The 20,788-nt window shown below is 40.5% G+C and overlaps 3 protein-coding genes across 9 annotated transcripts; 2 read left to right on the forward strand and 1 right to left on the reverse strand.

The window, feature by feature from the left end:
• The first annotated feature begins 3,424 nt into the window (after positions 1-3,424).
• On the forward strand, positions 3,425-9,711 carry LOC129589278 (prominin-1-like). 3 transcript variants are annotated; one of them, XM_055483942.1, is made up of 18 exons: positions 3,425-4,066; positions 4,145-4,224; positions 4,426-4,492; positions 4,842-4,965; positions 5,235-5,421; positions 5,671-5,850; positions 6,084-6,285; positions 6,353-6,485; positions 6,649-6,802; positions 6,972-7,124; positions 7,511-7,649; positions 7,890-8,186; positions 8,250-8,387; positions 8,470-8,613; positions 8,678-8,746; positions 8,870-8,959; positions 9,098-9,293; positions 9,371-9,711. In XM_055483942.1, exons 8-17 carry the CDS (start codon positions 6,359-6,361, stop codon positions 9,266-9,268), a joined length of 1,482 nt encoding a protein of 493 aa, XP_055339917.1. In that variant the 5' UTR covers positions 3,425-4,066; positions 4,145-4,224; positions 4,426-4,492; positions 4,842-4,965; positions 5,235-5,421; positions 5,671-5,850; positions 6,084-6,285; positions 6,353-6,358; the 3' UTR covers positions 9,269-9,293; positions 9,371-9,711. The 3 variants fall into 3 exon arrangements, with proteins under 3 accessions (XP_055339917.1, XP_055339915.1, XP_055339914.1); XM_055483940.1 differs by having other exon boundaries at positions 3,426-4,066; positions 9,098-9,262; positions 9,371-9,710; XM_055483939.1 differs by having other exon boundaries at positions 3,428-4,066; positions 9,098-9,262; positions 9,365-9,710.
• Positions 9,712-9,793: 82 nt separating this feature from the next.
• On the reverse strand, positions 9,794-12,511 carry LOC129589277 (vezatin-like). The gene is made up of 4 exons (XM_055483938.1): positions 11,632-12,511; positions 10,808-11,343; positions 10,457-10,657; positions 9,794-10,388 (listed from the first exon to the last, which is right to left on the reverse strand). The coding sequence occupies exons 1-4, from the start codon at positions 12,251-12,253 to the stop codon at positions 10,026-10,028; spliced, it is 1,722 nt and encodes a 573-aa protein (XP_055339913.1). The 5' UTR covers positions 12,254-12,511; the 3' UTR covers positions 9,794-10,025.
• Positions 12,512-17,457: 4,946 nt separating this feature from the next.
• On the forward strand, positions 17,458-19,819 carry LOC129589279 (cation-dependent mannose-6-phosphate receptor-like). Of its 5 annotated transcripts, none has more exons than XM_055483945.1 (8): positions 17,458-17,838; positions 17,888-18,124; positions 18,262-18,416; positions 18,495-18,601; positions 18,706-19,028; positions 19,139-19,190; positions 19,251-19,325; positions 19,394-19,819. In XM_055483945.1, the coding sequence occupies exons 2-8, from the start codon at positions 17,940-17,942 to the stop codon at positions 19,538-19,540; spliced, it is 1,044 nt and encodes a 347-aa protein (XP_055339920.1). In that variant the 5' UTR covers positions 17,458-17,838; positions 17,888-17,939; the 3' UTR covers positions 19,541-19,819. The 5 variants fall into 5 exon arrangements, with proteins under 5 accessions (XP_055339920.1, XP_055339921.1, XP_055339919.1 ...); XM_055483946.1 differs by having other exon boundaries at positions 17,458-17,812; XM_055483944.1 differs by having other exon boundaries at positions 17,458-17,782.
• The last annotated feature ends 969 nt before the right edge of the window (positions 19,820-20,788 follow it).

Genomic DNA, 20,788 nt, shown 5'->3' on the forward strand with positions numbered 1-20,788 from the left:
TAAATTGACTGTGGTGAAGGTAACACATAAACACCCTGACTTTAGACTTATTATAGGCTTAAAGCTAACAGTAATTATTGCTCGACGTAAAAAGATAATTATTAAGTGTATGTACAAACGATTAAACACGGTGTGCAAAACCAACCAGAAATCACCCTGAAATATTACACAACCCTAGCAAACAAAACAACTTCGAATGCAAAAACCTTTAAGCTGCCGAGCATGCGATATGAGCCACCAAATATTGTCCACGACCTGAAAATTTACAATTTTACATTTGTATGTTTGTGATATTCTCGGTAGCAATGAATGCTAATATAGTATTATATAGTCGGTGATATTCCCTACAAAACTGCAGCGCCAACGGTTGCGCTACACTATGTACTATGTCGCCTATAGAATTACAGCACGAGTACAAGTACAGGATACATACATCTACGGCGCTTATGACTGTCTCGTGTTCTGAGCCTGCACATTTTTCATAAAGCTATATTTAAAATTAAAAACGTAATGACCGAATTACGATAAGTCCACAGAAGCATCCAGTTTCGTACATCATCGGAAAACATTTTTAGACCACAAAAAAGTCCAATGCAGCGAGCTGATCGTGCACACTTGCACACTAAACATGAGAATCTTCTCAAGACATGCATACGTGCTTCGAAGTTTGCCGCCGATGCCACACAGAACTAAAACACTGGCAGTACAGTAGTTGATTTTACATGCCGGCACAACATGGTAACGAAAATTGGCAATTCATTAGCGAACACATTCTAAATCTTTGCAGATTACGGATCGAGTGACGAAAGAGAATGAACTTGCATGACTGCATCCAGCTGCAAAGCAATGAAGGCCTTGATAATTTAAAAAAACTGCAGTACTTGCAAGGCTTCTTACAAGAATGGCCCACATACTCTACACACACATTGCATATCTGTACGGTCAGTTTTCTGGTTGTGTACTATAACTTTTTTCGCTGGTAACTGTTGCAACTTTCACAATATTAATTAAGCATACGTTGGACAACAACTTCTGTTATACAGTACATACAACTATATAAAGATATCGTGAAAAGATAGGCTCAAGATAGGCGATTTGTACAGCGCAAGACAACTAAAAAAACAGCTTTATAAAATTTTGGAAATTGTTTCATCTGCTACGGCGTCGAATTATCTGAAAACATTGCGAGGTGCAATGGCCAGTTCCACCAATTGCATAAAGTGCGTACTCAAAAGAGCGCTACCCATAATCGACATAATATACTCGTAATATCCCATATATGTACTTTAACTGAGAGCTTTCGCAGGAGTATTGTGTCCAGTTTTGTTAATATTTGTAGTTATTGATCGCTTGCAGGCTGTAAAGGACTAACGAAGCCCTATTAATTAGCAAAAGTTGCCCAGCTAGAAACAGAGACCATTGTGACATCAAAATGTCATATTAGAGCCTTTATTCGAACAGCAATGGCATTTGAAAGGTTCTAGGCGTTAACCTAATCATCTTTTTCATTTATGAAAGCATGAAAAAGCTAACATTCCTCACTGTATTTGGTGTCAAATACAAGCGATGAAGCCGTCATTAAGGCTAATTTTGGGTTACGGTTTCACACCTTGGTTGTAAAGGAATTGATTCATTCCGAAATAAAGGCGCCCACCACGACGATTTGCGGAGTCGTCGGCTTCGCCGATCCTGTACCTTTGTCGGGAAGTCAGTCAGGGGTCGCCGCACCGCTTGTACTTACTCTGACCAGTTGGATCATTTAATTTGCATATCGGCTTTGGATGAGCAAGTACTGAAACAATTATTATATCGTTATACCCCTTGGCTTAGTTGGTTATACCTTTTTCTACGGTTTATACGATTTCCGCGATTCTTGCACGTGATGTTTATACTTTATACACTACATGCACACGCACATGTGTTGTATATACGGCATGGGTAGCATCATTGTACAAAAGTGACCTTTGATGCTATTTAGTATGTGAGCCTTCGCCCGGTTCTACGGCAAGCACTTTTTTGACGTGCTTTAGACATCATCGGAGCACAAAACGTCGTCTTTAGAACGGCATGTTTCAGTATACTTATGGAGCCCCTTTTTATGTACATTTTCACGTCTAAATTACATGGTCTACGAAACTATATTATGGCTTTTTGAAACTCCAAAAACAACCATCCAAAGGACATCTTTTGGATGAAGAAGACATGGGCGCTTTTTTCTCGAATAGAACCGGGATTCATTCAGATTGCACAATCTTGACGCTCGAATAATTAGCTGAATACAAAAAAAAACTTTAAAATTTTAAAAGGAGCACACGATGACATCATGAAACATTTTACAAAACTAACACAACAACAAAATTTAACGTGCACGGCGTCTATAATTGTACGGTTGTAAAACTTCACCTTACTGTAATTAAATATTTCTGATCGTTTCATCGTCACGGTTTTACAACAAACGCAAAGATACGCGTGTATCTGCTTCTAACGTAAGTTACATTATCGGCTTTAAAAACAGAATGGAAACATATATATTAACGGTGGGGATATTAATGTCAATTTTGTACAAAAGGGGCCCGCGACGCGGTCTTTCGATCAGCGGGCAGGCGGTCGTTTTCGGTCTGCTACTTCTATTGTATCCAGTGGACGAAAGTTTCTGACTGGCTTGCGATGAATGAATGTTTACTAAAATTCTCAAAGAATATGGACCGTGCAGACTCCAATTTTTCATGGCACTCCCTCCTCAAACACATTTGGAATTGTGGAATTTTGCAATCATCTGGCTTGGAAGTGATAATTCTCCGGCGGAGTCACCCGCCCCGGTACCGCAAGTTATACCGTCCCGCGCTTTGCCTTTTGTTCTTTCGTCTCTGCCTCTCTGGTAGCCCTCGGAAAAATGTAGCACGGCATCCTTTGCATCTGTAACTCTGTCTCGGCCCTATTTTATCAATTAAAAACGGGAACGCGAACTCTCTTTGAATCACATTGCACCCGCTAAAATATAAAAATTTACAAGCTGTCTGCAGCCTGACTTCGAGGACTGATTCTCACAGGATGCTCGTAACTCGCAAGATAAAAACGTCCTATAACCTTTATGACATGATTTTCGACGGAATAACTGCCTGCATGCGTCGCACGTTTAAAGTTTAAACATACAGAACGGCTGGATTATCAGCACGATGTCAAACTAGTAATAAAATGACAACATAAGGCCGTATTAGGTTATGTACACCTGGCGAAGTTGGAAATACCACTTCCGGAAGCTTACACACTATGAAGCAGCTACAATCGAACTTTGTCATCATAATTCGGATTAATATGCATCAAACATAACCGGAGCGGCATTACGGCAGCAGCGCACTTGCATTATGCACCGGAATGGATGATAAGGACGGAATTCAATTCTAAAATGTATACGAACATGTTCCGTGTTACCTGAACGTGCTCCGGTGAACAAATGACAACTGCAAGTTGGTTATTCCTGCGTTTACGTATCAACACACAATGCGCTCCGTTTGATTACAGTTCATCCACGAAATACGAAACACTATTCTTTTATCTTATCCATGCACAAAGGTTTGATGTCACATCTGCGTACAGTGATCTGTTCCACCTAAATTTTAAGTGTAACGATTTCTACGCCACGAAAACTTGTCCGCAAAGTAATTACTTAGGCTTCTCGTTCAGCATTTTCAAAACATCTAGCCTTGGTTTTTCTGGAGTTTTGTTTTTTTTTAATTATACGAGGGAGTTGTGGGCTCGTGCCGGTATCAATTCTTGCATTTGAAGATGGATTTATTGCGATGTCTCATTATCATCGCTGTGTCGGTTTGTGAAATTACTGGTGGTATTTCGCCGGATTTAAGGGAAACAGGGGATGATATCCGTATAACAAATTTATTAATGGAGAGTGCAGTGAAGTCGGATGCAAGTTTTATGACCTTTGCAAATATATCCGCACCAAGTCTTGATGTAACCTCCATCCATCGCATTGCTACTCCCATTGGTTATTGGTATTCGTTTGAAAAATGGTTTATGAAAATAGTGCAACCGGCTGATCTGAGCATAGGTAATCCAGCATTTACTGGACTTCGTTAGCCGTTTAAAACTGAACTTGGATGTTTGATTTCTGTTTCTGGATCTGCAGATCTAGGACTGGAAATGTATGACCAGCTAATCGTGAATGGATTTGCAATAAATACGCTGTTTTCTTTCCTCGGACGTCCTGTACGAAAATGGTTTTGACTGGTTTTACAAAAATTACATTTGTAGTACATCAATCTTCAAAGTGTCAATACTTATGTGTACTACTGTCTTCCATGCCTTCAGCGTTGATAAATTTAGGATATTATATTTCATTTTTCTTACCACTATTTCCAGAGAAATGCTCAACTGCTGAACAAACGGAAACGGCTTTTCTTATTTTAGGAACTTCTGGGTACGGTAATCCTGGTATCGCTTGGAATAGTATATGTGGTTATAATGCTTGTTGGAGGTAAGAAACTAGTGCAAAATGCCCATTAATTATTATTATTTAGTAATTACTGTCTGGTGTTTCTGCACATTAACGAACTGAAATACGTATGATAAGGTAATTCATGGTTATGCTAATTATATAAGTAAACTGCAGTTGTTGCTATCATGGCCAGGTTTCAAGATCAGAATGTAAGGTGCGACTCAAAAAAAGAGAGACTGGAATTTAGGAGGATTGTAACAGGGAACACATTTCTCGCTTGTGCGAGGTTATTTACTTTGCGCTTATAAAAACCGTGCTACGAGTAATCCTTGAAAGTACGTTTTATAAAAATACGTACATATTAAATTGTTTTCATTTATCGTTACAGGGTTTATCTTTTGTTGTTGCCGCTGCTGCTGCAATCAGAAATACCAGAAATACGACAAACACGGCTCGACTTGTGCGCGTTCCACAATGACAATGTTTCTCCTGCTCTTTACTGTGATAATGGCGTAAGCACATACAATTCAGTAGATTGCTTCACCACAAACTTACCTTAATCTGATTTTAATTCGATTAATGCACATAATAACTTTAAAGCCGGGCACTATATACAGAGTAAAAGGCAGCTAAAAGTGACTTGTTTTATGAATCACCATTTTGTGATCATTGCTTGTCGATTTAGCTAATACGTACGTGATGTATATAACCGGGTACATATCAGATATGATGCAACTTACAAGGATTCACAACTTAAAGTCTTATACGCATAAAAATTTAGGTTTGCCACAAGCATGTTGTTGATATCATTCAAAGATCTGGACACATCTTTGCACTCCGCTCCTCGCGTCGTCAGTTCCAGTTTTTCCAATGTTGACGCTGTACTTAATTACACTGCTGCGCAAGCAACAATAATTCGAAATCGGCTTTTCAAATAACCTCCACTGCAATTATGACCGACTTGCAAAGTAATATTAATAATGCCATAATGTGTATCAGCGATTTGTATTCGCCTGAATTATAGTCTGAAAAAAGGCAAAACGCCTACTATAGCCAGCTCATTAGACACTGTCACACGTTTTGACAAGTAAACGTATTTTGACTTCTAAATCGTCACTAATATTAGAGATCATTTAGTAGTTGTGACCAGTATCTAGTAGAACATAGTCCTACTATACGGTGCACAAAGTTTTACAACAACTGTCATCATATTCCAGATTCCGGAAGCAGTATCAGTGCAGATTTATATGCAGCGCTGAACCAACCAACTTTTCAAACCGCCAACGCAACAAATATGACCAATACGCAAGTTGTCGTCGATATTCAACCGGAAAACCTGACAACGTCTCAAAACTCCTTCGAAACTACGCTGCACAATGTGGTCAACATCAACGAAAGTGAGTTATAAGTTCAACTGGTATATACTTCTGCAATCAAGTTCACAAACACATCTTGCAAAATCTAGAGAAACTTGTCTCACTTGTATGTAAGGAGTAAGATAAATGCACTTCTACACGTGCTTGGTGCTGATGGCCTACGATAGAAATTTGTTTATTGTTATCCAACTGTAAAATCAGCATCTGCCCAACAAAAATCAAAACTCTGTGTATAACGACAACTACGTTTGCAGCAATTGAAAATGTTCTGCAACATCTCCGTACCTTGAATCCAAATATGACCGGCATTCAAATCCAGATGAGAAATCTAAGCAGCTTCTTGGCATCCGCTAAAGAGGAGCTGGAGAGAATTGCCTGCAGCAGCCCACCGTATGCGGTACTCTTGGTATTGATGCACAACAACTTCAAATTCAGGAAGATATCTACGACTCTGATGTTAGTACCAGATCACAACTGTAGTCATTCAAAAGCATTATTACATGCATTCTTCACAATTTCCCAGCCTAACATGGCCACCGCGGACGCCACTTTAGAATCTCTTAAAGAGCGAATCGAGCAACTGGGAAACGAAGGTCTGCACCAGTACTACAGCATTCCAGACCGGATACAGAACGCAATACCTTCTGTGCAAAAAGGTTTGTTTGCTCCGACCGCCTCCGAGCTGCTATTTTGCATTTCGCACAAAAGACCATTAGAAGTATACTCGTACTGTAGATGGTGTATCATGCCGGCGAACATCCTTTTGGGTTAACCGCGCAGTGAGACACACATGAAACATGAAAGTTTTACTTTATGTAGAACTGAACAGTTCTTTACAAACATTCGAGAAGGAAATGGATGACAATCTGATAACTGTCCAAAAAGAAATTGCTGACGTTCGACAAAGTGTGGGAAATATCAGCCAGGACGCTGAACGATCGGTTTCCATAATTGTACCATACAGTGATTATGTGTAAGTGTTCACAATTAACGGTATTGCAATTGCATGAAGATTACCGGTACTACAGATTCCTGAACAGATAAAGTCACTACGTATGTTACGAAATTTAGTAATTTTCTAGTAAAAATATCGTGATGTCTGCGTGCATGGTTAGGTAATACAAAAATGACTGTTTAATTAGGTGGTACGGCGCGATCGGACTGGCTACCTTGTATTCGGTTCTGCTCTGTCTAATTTTCCTGGGAATGTGTTGTGGTGCGGCGTCATTCAAATCAAAAACTCTTCCAACAGAGCGTCGAGGATGTGTTGTGGCTTCTGGAACCATAATGATGATGTAAGCAAAGGTCACCACGTATATATGGTGTTTGTAACATCCAGGTATATCTTGCAAAATAACAACGTGCACGTCACTATATAATTCAATTTCCAACAAAATTTAGTTACCGTTGACGTCAGTATTCACGTTATGCAGCTTTAAGTATTCCGCCATGAGCTGGTCTGAAATCCTGCATGAAATAATTGCTGTATTTGTTTAATGTAAGTAAAAATAAATGTGCACAGTAACTCATTGATCGATGACTTATTGTTACTCGATCATTGGTCCATCCGCAAAACCTCATGAGGTTTTGCGGATGGACTCACTCTCAGAAAAACACTACGCGCATTTTTCAAACGCTTCAAAAGTAAAAATGTTAATTTTCCTGACATTATTCTCACCAGATTTGTTTACGTTACCTTATTGGTTTCGTGGATATTCATGGTGGCAGCTATGGGCATATTTTTGGCTGGCACCATCTCCGATTCGGCGATATGTCCAGTGATTCTCGGGAAGGCAGATAACTATTCCAAACTTGATAAGGTATTTTAGCAGTTCAGTATAAGTTTATTTTTCCGGCAAGCACATATAATGAGATTCATTCATATACAAATTTTAATAATGTACCGGTATTACATAATATGCATAGAAATTTATCTACCAAGTCAACTTTGTGGGGGCGTTAATTTTGAGCAAATAAAAATTTAGATTTCACATTTTCTCATATTTAATTCACTGTGTACCTGAACTTTAATATCGGCGAATGGTATACTTTCATTACAGGCACTAAGTGTTTTTGTGCCAAACGGTTCATTGCCCGTAAATGTGTCCAAAGCCTTAACGGAATGTTCGTATGATAATTCCACATTATTCACCATATTGAACTTGACCGGGGAGTACGATCTGAGCAGCCTTTATCAGGAACTGGACAATCTGGATATACACAGCGAAATAAATCAGTTGACCCAAAACATTTTCGGCATCGATGTGTTCAGCAGCAATACCGAAGACGCCATTCGCATGTTGACCGAAGAACTTTCGCGCGTGACCTTTAATAATTACAACTCATCGGACATTGTGGTAGGCTGATATCTGCAGTCGCTATCAGTTGTACGAGGATTCGCAAACTTATATTTGTTTCAGAAACCCGTATCAGCACTGGAAGTCAACATTCAAAATTTACTAGACAAAATCGGCGATAGTGCAGTCCCAGGCTTCGAAGACCTTGTGATGCAATTACAAACAATTATGCCATGGCTTTCACGTTTAAAAGGAGAAATCGTACGTTGAAATTCAACATAGCTATACATTTTACTGTCATACTTTATGTGTAATATGGTGCGCAACGATACTGCATTGACAGCAAAGTGTCGCGGCAGAAGTTGCCATGTTCGACGCTCTGAAAGATACTTCCTTATCCCGTGTTAACCAAATTTACTACGCAGCCAGCAAAGCAAAATTACATCTTAATGGCACAATACTGGCTGAGAATGGGACTTTAAATGAGGTATATCTTTACATTCAATTTTTCCTGTAAGTTGTGAAGGTCCAAAACTTTTATAATTTTGCAGATAGTGCGCAACTTCGCTGATCATCAAGTGAAATATGGTCGGGAGCTAGTAGATTATATTATTTACACGGTAAGCTATACCGTAGATGTCTTATGATTGTAAAGTATTTGGCGTGAACTATTGTTTTATGCTAAAATCATTCTACATCGTGGAGAAAAGCAAATATATATATATAATATTGCTTTTATGCAGATAGAAAACGACATCGGGAAATGTCGTCCTCTCTATGACACATACGAAAACGTGGCCAAGTTTCTTTGTGAGGATACTATCGCACCACTGGTAAGGCTTACAGAAAAGGTTTGCATGTGAGCGAGTCTGATGTGACCTTTTTGTATAAAGTGCGCGCTTACAACTTACAACTTGCAAGTTCGGTGCAAGTTAAAAAGCAACTAATAGCTTCAAAGAATCTGGTTGCAGAATGGAATATGGCTGGCATGGGGATCAATCTTAATTGCATCGGTTCCCACAATAATAATAGCCACGCGTTTATCCAAATACTACAGTCGCGCAAAGCGCACAAACGTACAGCGAAGACGTCCAGAAATGTATTTTGTGCAAGCCCATGGAGACAAAGAGCACCGAGTATGAAATTAATGTGATGTTTCCAGCCCGCGTGAACAACTTTTGCAGCTTATTAATTAATGAACTGCGTTTCTTTACTTCGGAAGTGCTTGATTTATTTAGGTTTAGGTGTAGAAGGATGCATTTCGGTTGGTCTGGAACCAACGGCGCTTCTCATAATGTCGAACGATAATCTGGAACTGAAGCAAAACTAGCACTTTGTTCCCGTGGATGCGTCTATTCGTGCTGGCTGCGAATATGAACGAGAGGCAGAGAGTACTTAACTGGTTTGTCTTGCAACGAGAATTTTCAACCATCAACGACACAGAATTGTGATATTTTATATTGTTAAAACTGATTCTTCTTGTGGCTTTTTGTGTGATGAAATTCGACGGTATAACACTGTGCTTTTGGCGGTACAAGTACTAAAATTTTCGAAATCAAAACTGTTCAAACATAACCGAGACCGTATTATAAAAAAGCTTTCACAAAACATTTTTTGGTAAAATGCCACTGTTTAACTTCAACACGTACTCACTGTCATTCAACAACCAAATTTTAACCGATTTAATTTAACTTAAAAGCTTCATGCGTCCAGGATAAACAATCACTGCTAATCAATAACAAACATTCACAAACGTATATATACAACTCGCCACAGTACAAAAATACAAAACAATGGCAAACAACAACGAATAACGAAATACCGATATGAATATTTAATGAGCTTTTGAAATAAAACTTTTTCCCCAGCTGTCAAATATCAGTTCTTCCATAAACCACCTCATTCACCAGCTTTCGGCTCCTCTGTTTCCGATTCCGAATCACCGTATCCAAAATTTTCCTCGGCACCACTTCGCCACTGAGAACTCAACGCAGCAGCAATATTGGCCACATCTACGGGTGTGACATAATCACCAATTGTTTCCGGTAATTTCGGTCGCAATATTGCCGAAGTAAAGTCGTCAGCGGATGTTTCCGTGATACTGGGACTGCTTCCGAAATCCTCTTCTTCGGCGTGCGGAAGGCCTTTGCGCTCTCGAGCGCGATTTTCTCGCTGCTTCCACTCCTGAGATCTCACGCTCAGTAGCGTCTTAATTTCTTCCAGTACCAGTTTGGTTTGTTGTTTTTGCTCCTGGTAGTCATTCTACAATCATAAACATGCATTTCCAAGATTTCAACAGGGTAGCTTTTACAACTGATTTCTCCACTAACCATTTCGGATCTGACCGGTTCACCTCTGTAGTCACCAGATGCATCACCCAGAATAAAAGCCTCAAAAATCTCGTCCTGCACGCCAATATCGTCGTCGGCTTTCACCACATCCTTCAGTTCGAAATCAGATTTGGTAGGTGAAACATCGGCTTCGCTTGTCTCTCGCGACTGGTCATCCACTATGCTGCGTCGTTTCAAGTGCTAAAAATAGATAAACCAGATAACTTAATAATGTGTGTGGAGACGGATAAAAAATGTGCTCTGTGAAAGAGCCACCAGAACTAAAAGATTTTCTACTTTATGAATGTCTAAGTGACTAATTAAGGATTCTTCTATTGTTCGAACACTCACATCCAGCAACATGCTGCAACATTTCACATGGTAACCCAGCTTCTCCAACATATCTTGCTGCATGACTTTTTGCAGTTCGTTTTCAGTACAGTTTTCGCTCTCCAGAGTTCTGACACTTTTCAATCCAGCCATAAGATGCAGCTCCAAGCTTTTCCAATAATCCGGAGGAGCAAACGAATTTTTCGCAGAGCTCCGGCGGGCTTTGGGATCCAGTGGTTCATCTGTCTCAAACTTGTACTCCAGCTCCATTCGATTGAACGCATCCAGCAACAATCGGTGCACTTCTCTAAGACGTCTCAGAAAATCAATTTCCCCGAGATAATCATGTCCTTTTATGGACACCTCGCATAGCAACTTTGCGTATTCCGAAACTTGAAGATCTAGCAATCCTGTAAGAGATTTCAGCGCTTGTAAGGAAAATCCATCAGTGGCGAGATACAGCGGCTCCAAATCATCTTCGGGAATGCTCAAAGATTCCCCAAATTCCTCCAGAGGGATCAGGCAGATGTGATTCTCCGTGTTGTCCAACTGCGTTTCTGAAATAGCGTGGATGTGTATTACGAGCCACTGGTAAACAAACAATGAAGAGAAAGAAAACAAATAAGTAGCGATAAGAAATCCGAGAAACTGGCCATGCAGAGCAGTAAACCCAATTTAAAAACAAAAAATTAATGATGGAAAACCGATAACTCCTGCATCTGTTCATATTATACTTACTTATAAGAGTGCACTTTCGGAAATAATAAAAAAACACACAGACGAACCTTTGGAAACTCCTGGATTTGGGTTGACTTCATAAAATTTTTGAAAAATTTTTTTCTTACCTCGTTTAATTTTTTGTAGCAGATCAACGGCAGCTGCTCGCAATACGAAAACCATAAATCGAGATTCCATGAAAACGGCACGGCGCAAGCGAAGGCATGCTCTTGCCGACAGGACCTTGCTGGCACCATTGACATCCTCCCGCGGCTGTGTCTGCATAAGGACGAAACCTCTCTGTATCACTTCGTTATCCTGCACCCAGCGCGAAATGCGCTTGGATAAACTCGCCGTATCTTGCAGTAAGCGCATCAAGCGGCCAACCTCGGCAATAACACACTTTCGAAGGACGAATCGTCCCACTTTGGCACTGATTCCAAGAACGCCGACTCCCACACTGACTGCAACATGCACGGGGTACTGACGCAGAGTCTGGCGTCCAACGAAAACACTCCCAGCGACGTAGGGTACAGCAAAAGGAAGACTAGACACGGCTGCAGCTCCAACCAGGCGTAACCACGAAGGTACTGTGCTTTCTCTTCGCTTGGCCACAATCAGGTGATGACGAACGGCGGTCTCATCTTCGAAGGTTAAACGGGACGAGCGAATGATTTCCTGAACAATGTCCCGGACAGGAAAACGATGACAGCTGGGATCGTCCGGCTGCGTATCCACATCACGGATCATTCTGTATCAGTCGCTCGACCAGATAATTTTCAACTCCACATCACAAGTGACAAGCCCCTTCGCGCATCGGTCATTCTGCGACCTGGTACTTACTAAACGACGAGCGTTGCTGATCTTGACGAATACTGGTTGTAGAAGGTGCATTCAACAGGATTCGAAAAGCTTTTAAAATTGATCAAACTTTAAAACCGTACAACGCGATTCTCTATGCGATTTGCAAAGGCAAGACACAGCGAGAACACAAACAAACAAACGCTACTGAGCCTGACAACTAAAAAATCATATGTAAAAGGCTCCTGCTTGTAGCTGACGTCAGCACCGAGTCTTGAGTCTGCGTCGCACACGGAATCAACGCAGGATTGTTCCGTACACGTAGTGGAACTTGACGATTTTCTTGGATCTGAGCTATTCCAGTCCATTTACTTACACAAATCCAAAACCTCTTGTAAATGGATTCTCGTACACTTATAAGCTCTGTACAGCCTTCGATGACGTTTAATATCCAAGACAATATTTTTCTTTCAAGTTCTCGAAACCGTCGATGTGAATCAACAAAAATCTTTTTAACAGAGCTAAAAACAAAGTTAGAAATATAGTAAATTTAGCCAGTCAGCCTGGCTGAGTAAAAGCAAAGCACAATCGGCCAACTCTGCATATATATTTTGAAAGCTCAAGCGAATGTGAAATCATTCTATTTTATGAATGATTTGAGAACTGTTAAAACATAGTTCTCATTGCTTGCGTTCTCATTTTACCATTGGAGCATATTCCAACATGTCAGTACTTTAACCGGAAGGCAATTTGCAGCGCAATCTACATGAACGTGCCGATCAACCTATCCCATAGTGAACGACACAGTTGACCCCGCAGTAAACTGCATAGTTAACCCCAAAGTTATTTCTACAGTAAACCGTACAGTGGATTCCACAATCATATATCCTTCACAACTAGTTAACCCCGCGCAAATTATGCGCGGTATATATCTATACTGCATAAAGACTACAGCTATAACACAGTTGCTTAATACGTATTTCCAATCAAGGTTTTAAACAAAATCAGGATATGCCTAATTCTTTTGTCTGATCTGTAAGCTAATAATATGCAAATTCGCTTTATTCCGTTTAACAATTCGCTTATCAGAACATCTTCCCAGTTCCCAATTTGCAACTGGTTTCCTGCCGCTTTGTGTTAATAGCGCAATGGCATATACTACTTCAACTAACTAAACTGTTTTATCTGAATAAATCTGGAAGCATGCAACTTTCAAACTGGTCGTAGTTTAAAAAACAATTTAATTTCGGCATTGTTGGAAGGTTTTACGTATTTTTTGTGGTAAATCTTTCTTTCTAAACACTAACCTCTGATGGACAATTCATGAACTTAAGGCTGCAGAATATTACTAAATGGTGTACAGTAACGGACATCAATTATTGATCGGGCTTGTATTACATAGAGACAAGGCAGGCAGCGCGGTAGCGACAGTCTGTCTGCGCCATACAACCCCACTCACTCCGTCTGCTGCTCTGACTTATATAAGACTCACTCATATTCATAATTCGACTTATGCAAAAGTCATAATTTCTTAGTAAATGGATAACGAACATGGAGAGCATAAAAATCTGGTATAAAAGAATGTGCAACCCGTTTTGAAAAAATCCATGTGGTTGAGGCTGTAGGTCGTGCCACACGTTTGCGCTCTTAATGATTACAACCTGATGCCTTCAACGAAAACATGCCGAAAAGTACTGAATTTTGTACAGCTTAACTTCAGCTTCACTCAACACCAGGTTCTACCTTGGCAGAGGTATTTAGTATTCACGGCACTGTTATGTGTATCGCTAATTATGGGTAATATGTAAATTATTGCACTGTGTGGTGTAATATAGTAATAACTATGGGATTAACTATTCAGTTTACTGCGGGGTCAACTGTGTTGTTCACTATGGGGTAGGATGTGCGGCGACAGCAGATATACTTTTCAACGTATGTTTGACAAGTGTGGCATGATCACGTAAAATGCCACAGATTGTCTTCCGGTTAAGGAACTAACATGTCAGAACATACCGAACGGTGTTAGAATATACCGAACGGTTGCGAAGAAATACAATCCATGAGAACTGTATCGTTAGAGTTCCCAGATTAGCCATTAAATAATCTGAATTTATAAAAGGGTGCCAGGTCGTGACGTCGAGGCCTTCACTTGAGCGCCCGCTTCCATTCTGCGAATGCGTTGACAGAGCTGGGCTGTTGCGACTGATAAGCTCGCCTTTACATTATCGAGCACAGTTTTAGATCAGGGTGAATTATCATGAAGTATTTCTATTCATTTGTTTGACAAGACCTCACCGCCAGAGAAACCAGCAAGCGGTTCTTGGATTCTTTGGCTGCTACAACTGCATAGATTCGGTGTGCCGGTATTTTCAACATGCCGAGCTTTATCTGAAACTACAAGATATAAATATAGTACTATCAGAAGCTTTAGCATAACAACGGCATCCCTGATTTTTGAGAGCTACCTGTTGCTTCACTTTCTTGCAGTAGCAGGATCATGCGATTATCCTCATTATCCTGCAGCTTCCCACGGCTGCGCGTCATGCGCATAGGAATCTCACAGGAGATTGTTTTGCCGGTTAGTGGCTTCCTTGGCATCGTGTAATAAACATAGACTTGCAAAAAATACTTTTGAAACAAACTTATTGCAAGTTTCCAATGGTGTTCTAATAACTATTTTAAAAACAGTGCTGTTATAATTTTTTAGATCTTATCAGATTAATTACAGCTCAAGTAAACTGCTGGCTGGCATCGTGCCGGGTGAGCTTCCCGAGGTGGCAGTTTTCTGGATCAGCTATAACAACTCTATTCTTGATATTCCTCATGAGAACAGCACCATCATCGGCTAATTTAGATGAGATGTTCTGTATAATTAGGCCGTCTTTTTCAGTTGTCGGCTGAGGCTGTGGAATAAATGCATCTTTATTACGAAAGAAAAATTGTGTGACTTTTATATACCGCCAGGCGCCAGTTAATTAAAATACCCACGATATTTCTGCAGACTTTGCATGCTGTTCATGCTAATACGTTTTCTCTAGTTTCTATAAATCTGACAGTTAGAATTATTTATGAGAAATTATTTGAGGATCGTTTACTGCTTTTCTTAGCAGCGGTACATTTAAAATCTTCTGTAAGCTGAGAGTTTGCATGCACTGTCATGTTGGTAGTTTGAATGCAGGTAAACTGGCCACTGAGTAAATCCAGTAAATGATACATTTTCCGTTTTTTTCTGGTGACGAAGCTGAAGATGTAACTTTATCTGCTTGTTTTTTTGGTATCGCAAAATGGATATACCTCTGTTCATCTAAACAACAAGTGTTTTTTGAAAAAATTTCGATGTAAAATGCTGACCAGCGAAAGTTTATGGTCTGGTACGTGATAGGTATAAGACCCCATCAGAAGCATATGAATCGTAGTAATATCGACTTATTTATTTTCCGGAATCTGGTAATACACATGCATCGTACACGCATGACGGACTTCACCAAATAAATTAACCTGCCCAAATTATGCGTTTAACCTTTTTTCTAGCCGATCATCTGACAACAGAGAACGAAGACGATCGTTCCATTTTGGATCACACGGGGGACGTTCACCAGTTTTGACTGCGGCGTGTACTATGAGATACGAGAGCGTCCGCTCTTTCACCACCAGCTGCCTGTTCCCGATGTCTGAACTTACTTAAACGGTAACTTTCGTATGCTTCTTGCCTAATGTCGAGACGGACTCTGCGGTGAGGAGCGCCTTTCTCCAAACGATCAACGATATCTGCTTTAATATTTTCGGAAAGACTCTGGAGGCGAACGTCGTCCAGCGGATCATGATTATAATGCGTTGGGCAGTACTGAACTTTGACTTTCGCAGTTGCATTACTGGTCATAACCTAAATTATTCCAAAATATTTAGCACTTTACATAGTACCACCGAACCCAAGCATTTGTACGAGTACTGCCATCTGTATGAAGAACTACTGCCAGATGACCTGTGAGGTTATGCATTTTGGAAAAGGCATACAGCAGACTTCAGATAGTTATGTCGAGCGCTTACATACACCATAATTAATAACGGGTCTTAAATCTTAATGGTGCCCAACCTTGATGAAAGCGGTACAATGCAGTGAATCAGAGCCGATGTTATTTTCCAGCTTTGATTCCGGAACTCTGGATGTTCTGTGGCAGACATACTGTTCCTGCTGCATTCCAACGCTGGTTATATACGTTCCACCCCATTTGCGGAACTGAGCATAAGTTTCGGCTTCGACACGACCTTTCCACATTTGAAATTCGGCCACATTGTTTAGTTCAATAAGCGATATTGCGTACTCCTTTAAATGATGCACTTCGTTCAGATGGACGATAAGCTCCGATCTTCGATTAAATTTAGTGTCGCACTCCGCTTCTTGACAGCAACAAGCTGGAGAATGAAGATATACAGCTCGCTTTCAATATGTTTTATAACAATATGTATTATGTATTGCAGACACAGGTCGCAGTTTTTTCGGCGTGAACTAATTTCATATGCCTTGAAAGATTACTTTTTTTGCTAAATGTGTACGAGACACCGTTCCGTTCGGTGCATATAAGACACTCCATAATGGGTATTAATGACAAAATTTGATATGTAATTAAGTGATGCCCTGAGCGGGAAATATTGCATCAAAAAGCGTCAGTCATATCTAAACTATGTATACAATCGCAGCTGAGCAAAAAAATACATAAATGGGATTTCAGAGAATTCACAACTTTTTACCCGGTGCTTCGTTACATGGGCATATTAACTTATTTATGTGGGATAACTGGTTCAGTGCCGACTCCAGTGATTCAAGTGGTAGTGGGTTAGAAAATGCAAGTGGACTGGAACTGCTCAGATTCAAGAAAATCGTTTAAGTCCCACTACGTGTACGGAGCAAGCCTGCGTTGATTCCGTGTGCGCAGCCTCAAGACTCGGTGCTGACGTCAGCTACAAGCAGGAGCCTTTTACATATGATTTTTTAGTGAGCCAGACACACATGTGCACGAATACGTAAGTCAACACTCAACAGGCTATTTTACTCCGGTCCGCTTCCCCAGGGTGGTGCTAATGCTCACAGCAAGAGTGCATGCAGCCTTGCCTGCACAGACCTGGTGACAGTGGTGAGTCACTTCCCGTGTCAGTGACATAAACAAATTCTTGTATTTTTACAGGACCAAATTCCAGAAAAATAATTCATTCATTTCGTTGTATTTTCGCGATATGATTACATGTTTTGCTGTAGATTGTTGATATACGATTGAGGGGCAGACGTTTTGCTGTCTGCTGACTTTTTGCTCGTGGCACCTTTTCAAGGGTGGTGTTATTCACGGGAACAGTGTTATCTGCCGAAAGTGCTACTGTAGCTGCTGCTGCTGATATCGATTATCGCGTATCGGTTCGTTTGGAATTCGGCGCTACCAACGTGATTCCGCCACATCGTGAAAGCAGAGCGCGTTGGCATTGGAGGTTCGTAGGATAAAGGACATCCGCAGATGCGTATGGTTTCGAGGGATTGTAGAAAAGTACTATCCGTGAGCTTTGAAGTGAAAAAAAATTGCATTTAATTCGTAGGTTCTTGATCTGACGGAAGTCTGGAATTGTCCTGGATAAAACTGCAGTGATCATGAAGCGGAATAATTTAATGTACTCATTTACATCACTGTTCCTGCTTGTTTGCGTGGGAGAAGTTATTGGGCAGTGCTTATTAAATCCCACATTAAAGAAGGACGATGACAAGAAGGCCACCAAACCGAGACAAACTCTGCTGGATAGAATTAACAAGATAGACCCGTCAATCCGTAACACCGAGTAAGGCCTCTCGCAGGCTGTGTATTTATGTATTTGTTACCGTTTCTCTGTTGCTCAAATTATCAGTGGTTAAATTGGGTATTTCTTAGCACTTAGCCTAAATTATTAGTATTTTTTTAATTCGAGATTTTCGACAGGATCACAGCGGTGTACGGTGATAAGACTTACTTCTTCAAAATATGCCCGGATCGTGCAAATGTGAATGATAATTCTTCCTTCTACGAAAAGGAAAAAGCAGATACGCGCACCCTTGGACGAATGAATGAAACCGATGCCATTCTTGCTTCCACCGGTAAGCATGTATTTCCGGTCAAACTTTATTTTTTTATGCGTTGGAGACTGTACTCCATTTTGGTCTGGACACTTTCAGGGGATATTTTATTGCTGACGTACACCAATGGCGATGACTATAATAATGCTTGCAACAAAACCGAACGTCGCGCAGTAACGTTGATAAGAAGCACTTCCGTTGAAAAGGTAAGCGAATGGTGAAAAAGGGTGTGCCTAAAAGCACTCACGAATACGTGAATAACTGCGGAGATCTTATTTCGGGCATGATATTCCTGTTTCTGTGTGTTCAGCCCGTGTTGGTTCTCACGGAGGAATCTGTCGGCCAGGGCGAAGATTTCTGTTATTATGTGTTCGAACTCTTCGTGCCTTCCACTTATTTTGGAGATATTTTGAAACCATACGCAGGTGATTTGTTTGCGTCCACTCCCCCTGTTACTGTCCCTACCACTGTCCACGTCGAGCCAACTGTTGTGTCGACTCAGAAGTCTGTTGTTACGTCGTCATCTACTGCAACAGGTACGACAGGTGCAGCTCGTGGCATTCCTGCGGCGCAGACGGGATCAGCTACTGCCTCGACTGCGGCTCTTAGCACGGGATCTATTATCTTAATACTGTAAGTGCAGCGGGTTACAGAGCAGCTGGGATTTGTTATTGTGATATCAGTTATCAGTCGTTTAGAATAAAATTAGTCTGTGCAATTTGCGGATTGGCTATTTTTTCCAGAGTTCTTGTCCCATTGTTTCTCTTTTTCGCCGTGGGAAGTGCGTATAAACGGGTAAGTACAGTTTGGAAGCTGTATTTTTTTTCTGTGTTGCTTTATCGTGGTTGTTTGTAGTTCGTTGTTGGTGCACAAGGCTGGGAGCAGGTTCCCTTTATTGATTTCTGGCGTGGATGTTGGTCAATGCAAGCAGTGAGTATTAGTTTTTAATTTTTTCCATAATTTTTGACGGAAAGGTTATTTTTCGTTTTCGATTTCAGGATGGTTGGAGGTACGTCTTCGGGCGTCGTGTACGCGGTAACAGCTACAACGATTACACAGCTGTCAGTACAGACGAAGAACGCCAACCAGCTCTGGACCGCGGCAGCTCGTCGAATAATAATGATGACCACTTGTTGCCAATGTGATCTGACTTGGACAGCTTTTTTTTACTGATTGTTCCCTTGGAAGTACATGGATTTCTTGAATTTCTTGTTGTTCGAGTCTTTATGATGAGACTTAAAGCTTTATTTCCCATACCAAAAATGCACTTTATGACATGGGTGATGCTTGTGATTGCCGGCTCGGTGTGCAGTTCTAATTGAGCATTCACAAGTACGCAGCTGAAAATAATGCAGCACATGGGATTGTGATAAGACATTTTCTTATTCCTTAAACATTTCGTTTGGTAAAATTGAAAAACTTGGCACTCGGGATCAAAGAAATGTTACGCAAATTAAAATACCGTTTTGTTCACACTCAATGGCTTCGCCTCGCGTGCATGATAAAAGCAGTTGTGGTTCTCAATCACCTTAAATGCTGTTCCATCACACCTTGACTCATCCGGTACTGCAAGATAAATCTTATGATCAATGATAAAATAATCACCACAGAAAACTACTCTGGGAAAGCGCTTTTTGTTGTCCTTTGATTTTTGTGTTATACTGTATTGTACACATTGTGCTATACGACAGATTCCTTCGTCGCAGACTCGCAGTCGGTGGCGGAAAACTTCCAGTTTGTAGTTTTTTTATTTGTAGGCGGTAAGAATTTCTTTCTCGTATTTGTACGCTAAACAAATGACTGCGCCTTCCACAATTTGTAGATTATCGACACTGCATTGCTCCAGCTCATTGAATATTTTCAAGGTTTAAGTTACGGAACTGTGATCGAAACTTAAAATTATAAATTATTATAAATACTGGCATTAATGCATTAAAATATGGGGGTATTCGAGGGTTGGTTATAACTAGTTTTTTTACAACATCTGGAAAGTACACGGTTCTTCTCTTTACTCACAAATTGAAACCCTTACCCTTTTTTCGTGTATTCTTTCCTGATTGATTCTATTAATGTGTTTCTTACAAAAATATGTATCAGTCGGTATGTTCTATGTAGTCCGTACACAAAACTGAAAAGCTCTATTCTAGAATAGAACTATAGAACGTTAACTATACACAAATATAAGGTGATCCTTCCATCAAGGTGTACAAGTGCATACCGGCATTGCAAAACCTTTTCATCAACCTTTTCGCAGTGATGATTTCACTGCGAAAAGTATTCTGAACGGGATGTTAGCATAGTTACTCGTATTATTCGTTTTAGAAAAAAATTATACATTCAGCATGGCCGCAGGAAGTTCTGTCATGCTCTATCGGTGCATTGTATTATCGGAA

The sequence above is a fragment of the Paramacrobiotus metropolitanus genome, unplaced genomic scaffold (genome assembly GCF_019649055.1).
Source record: "Paramacrobiotus metropolitanus isolate TYO unplaced genomic scaffold, Prichtersi_v1.0 Parri_scaffold0000034, whole genome shotgun sequence".
In the NCBI taxonomy this organism is placed as follows: Eukaryota; Metazoa; Tardigrada; class Eutardigrada; order Parachela; family Macrobiotidae; genus Paramacrobiotus; species Paramacrobiotus metropolitanus.

Bases quoted from the DNA above. Each gene is read 5' to 3' on its own strand.
- LOC129589278 (XM_055483942.1), top strand. From the start codon at position 6,359: ATGGCCACCGCGGACGCCACTTTAGAATCTCTTAAAGAGCGAATCGAG. The intron at 6,486-6,648 runs GTTTGTTTGCTC...TACTTTATGTAG, and splicing joins AATACCTTCTGTGCAAAAAG to AACTGAACAGTTCTTTACAA. The intron at 8,960-9,097 runs GTAAGGCTTACA...ATCTGGTTGCAG, and splicing joins AGGATACTATCGCACCACTG to AATGGAATATGGCTGGCATG.
- LOC129589277 (XM_055483938.1), bottom strand. From the start codon at position 12,253: ATGATCCGTGATGTGGATACGCAGCCGGACGATCCCAGCTGTCATCGT. The intron at 11,344-11,631 runs GTAAGAAAAAAA...ACGCTATTTCAG, and splicing joins GCTACAAAAAATTAAACGAG to AAACGCAGTTGGACAACACG. The intron at 10,389-10,456 runs GTTAGTGGAGAA...TTATGATTGTAG, and splicing joins AACCGGTCAGATCCGAAATG to AATGACTACCAGGAGCAAAA.
- LOC129589279 (XM_055483945.1), top strand. From the start codon at position 17,940: ATGAAGCGGAATAATTTAATGTACTCATTTACATCACTGTTCCTGCTT. The intron at 18,602-18,705 runs GTAAGCGAATGG...CTGTGTGTTCAG, and splicing joins GAAGCACTTCCGTTGAAAAG to CCCGTGTTGGTTCTCACGGA. The intron at 19,191-19,250 runs GTAAGTACAGTT...GGTTGTTTGTAG, and splicing joins TGGGAAGTGCGTATAAACGG to TTCGTTGTTGGTGCACAAGG.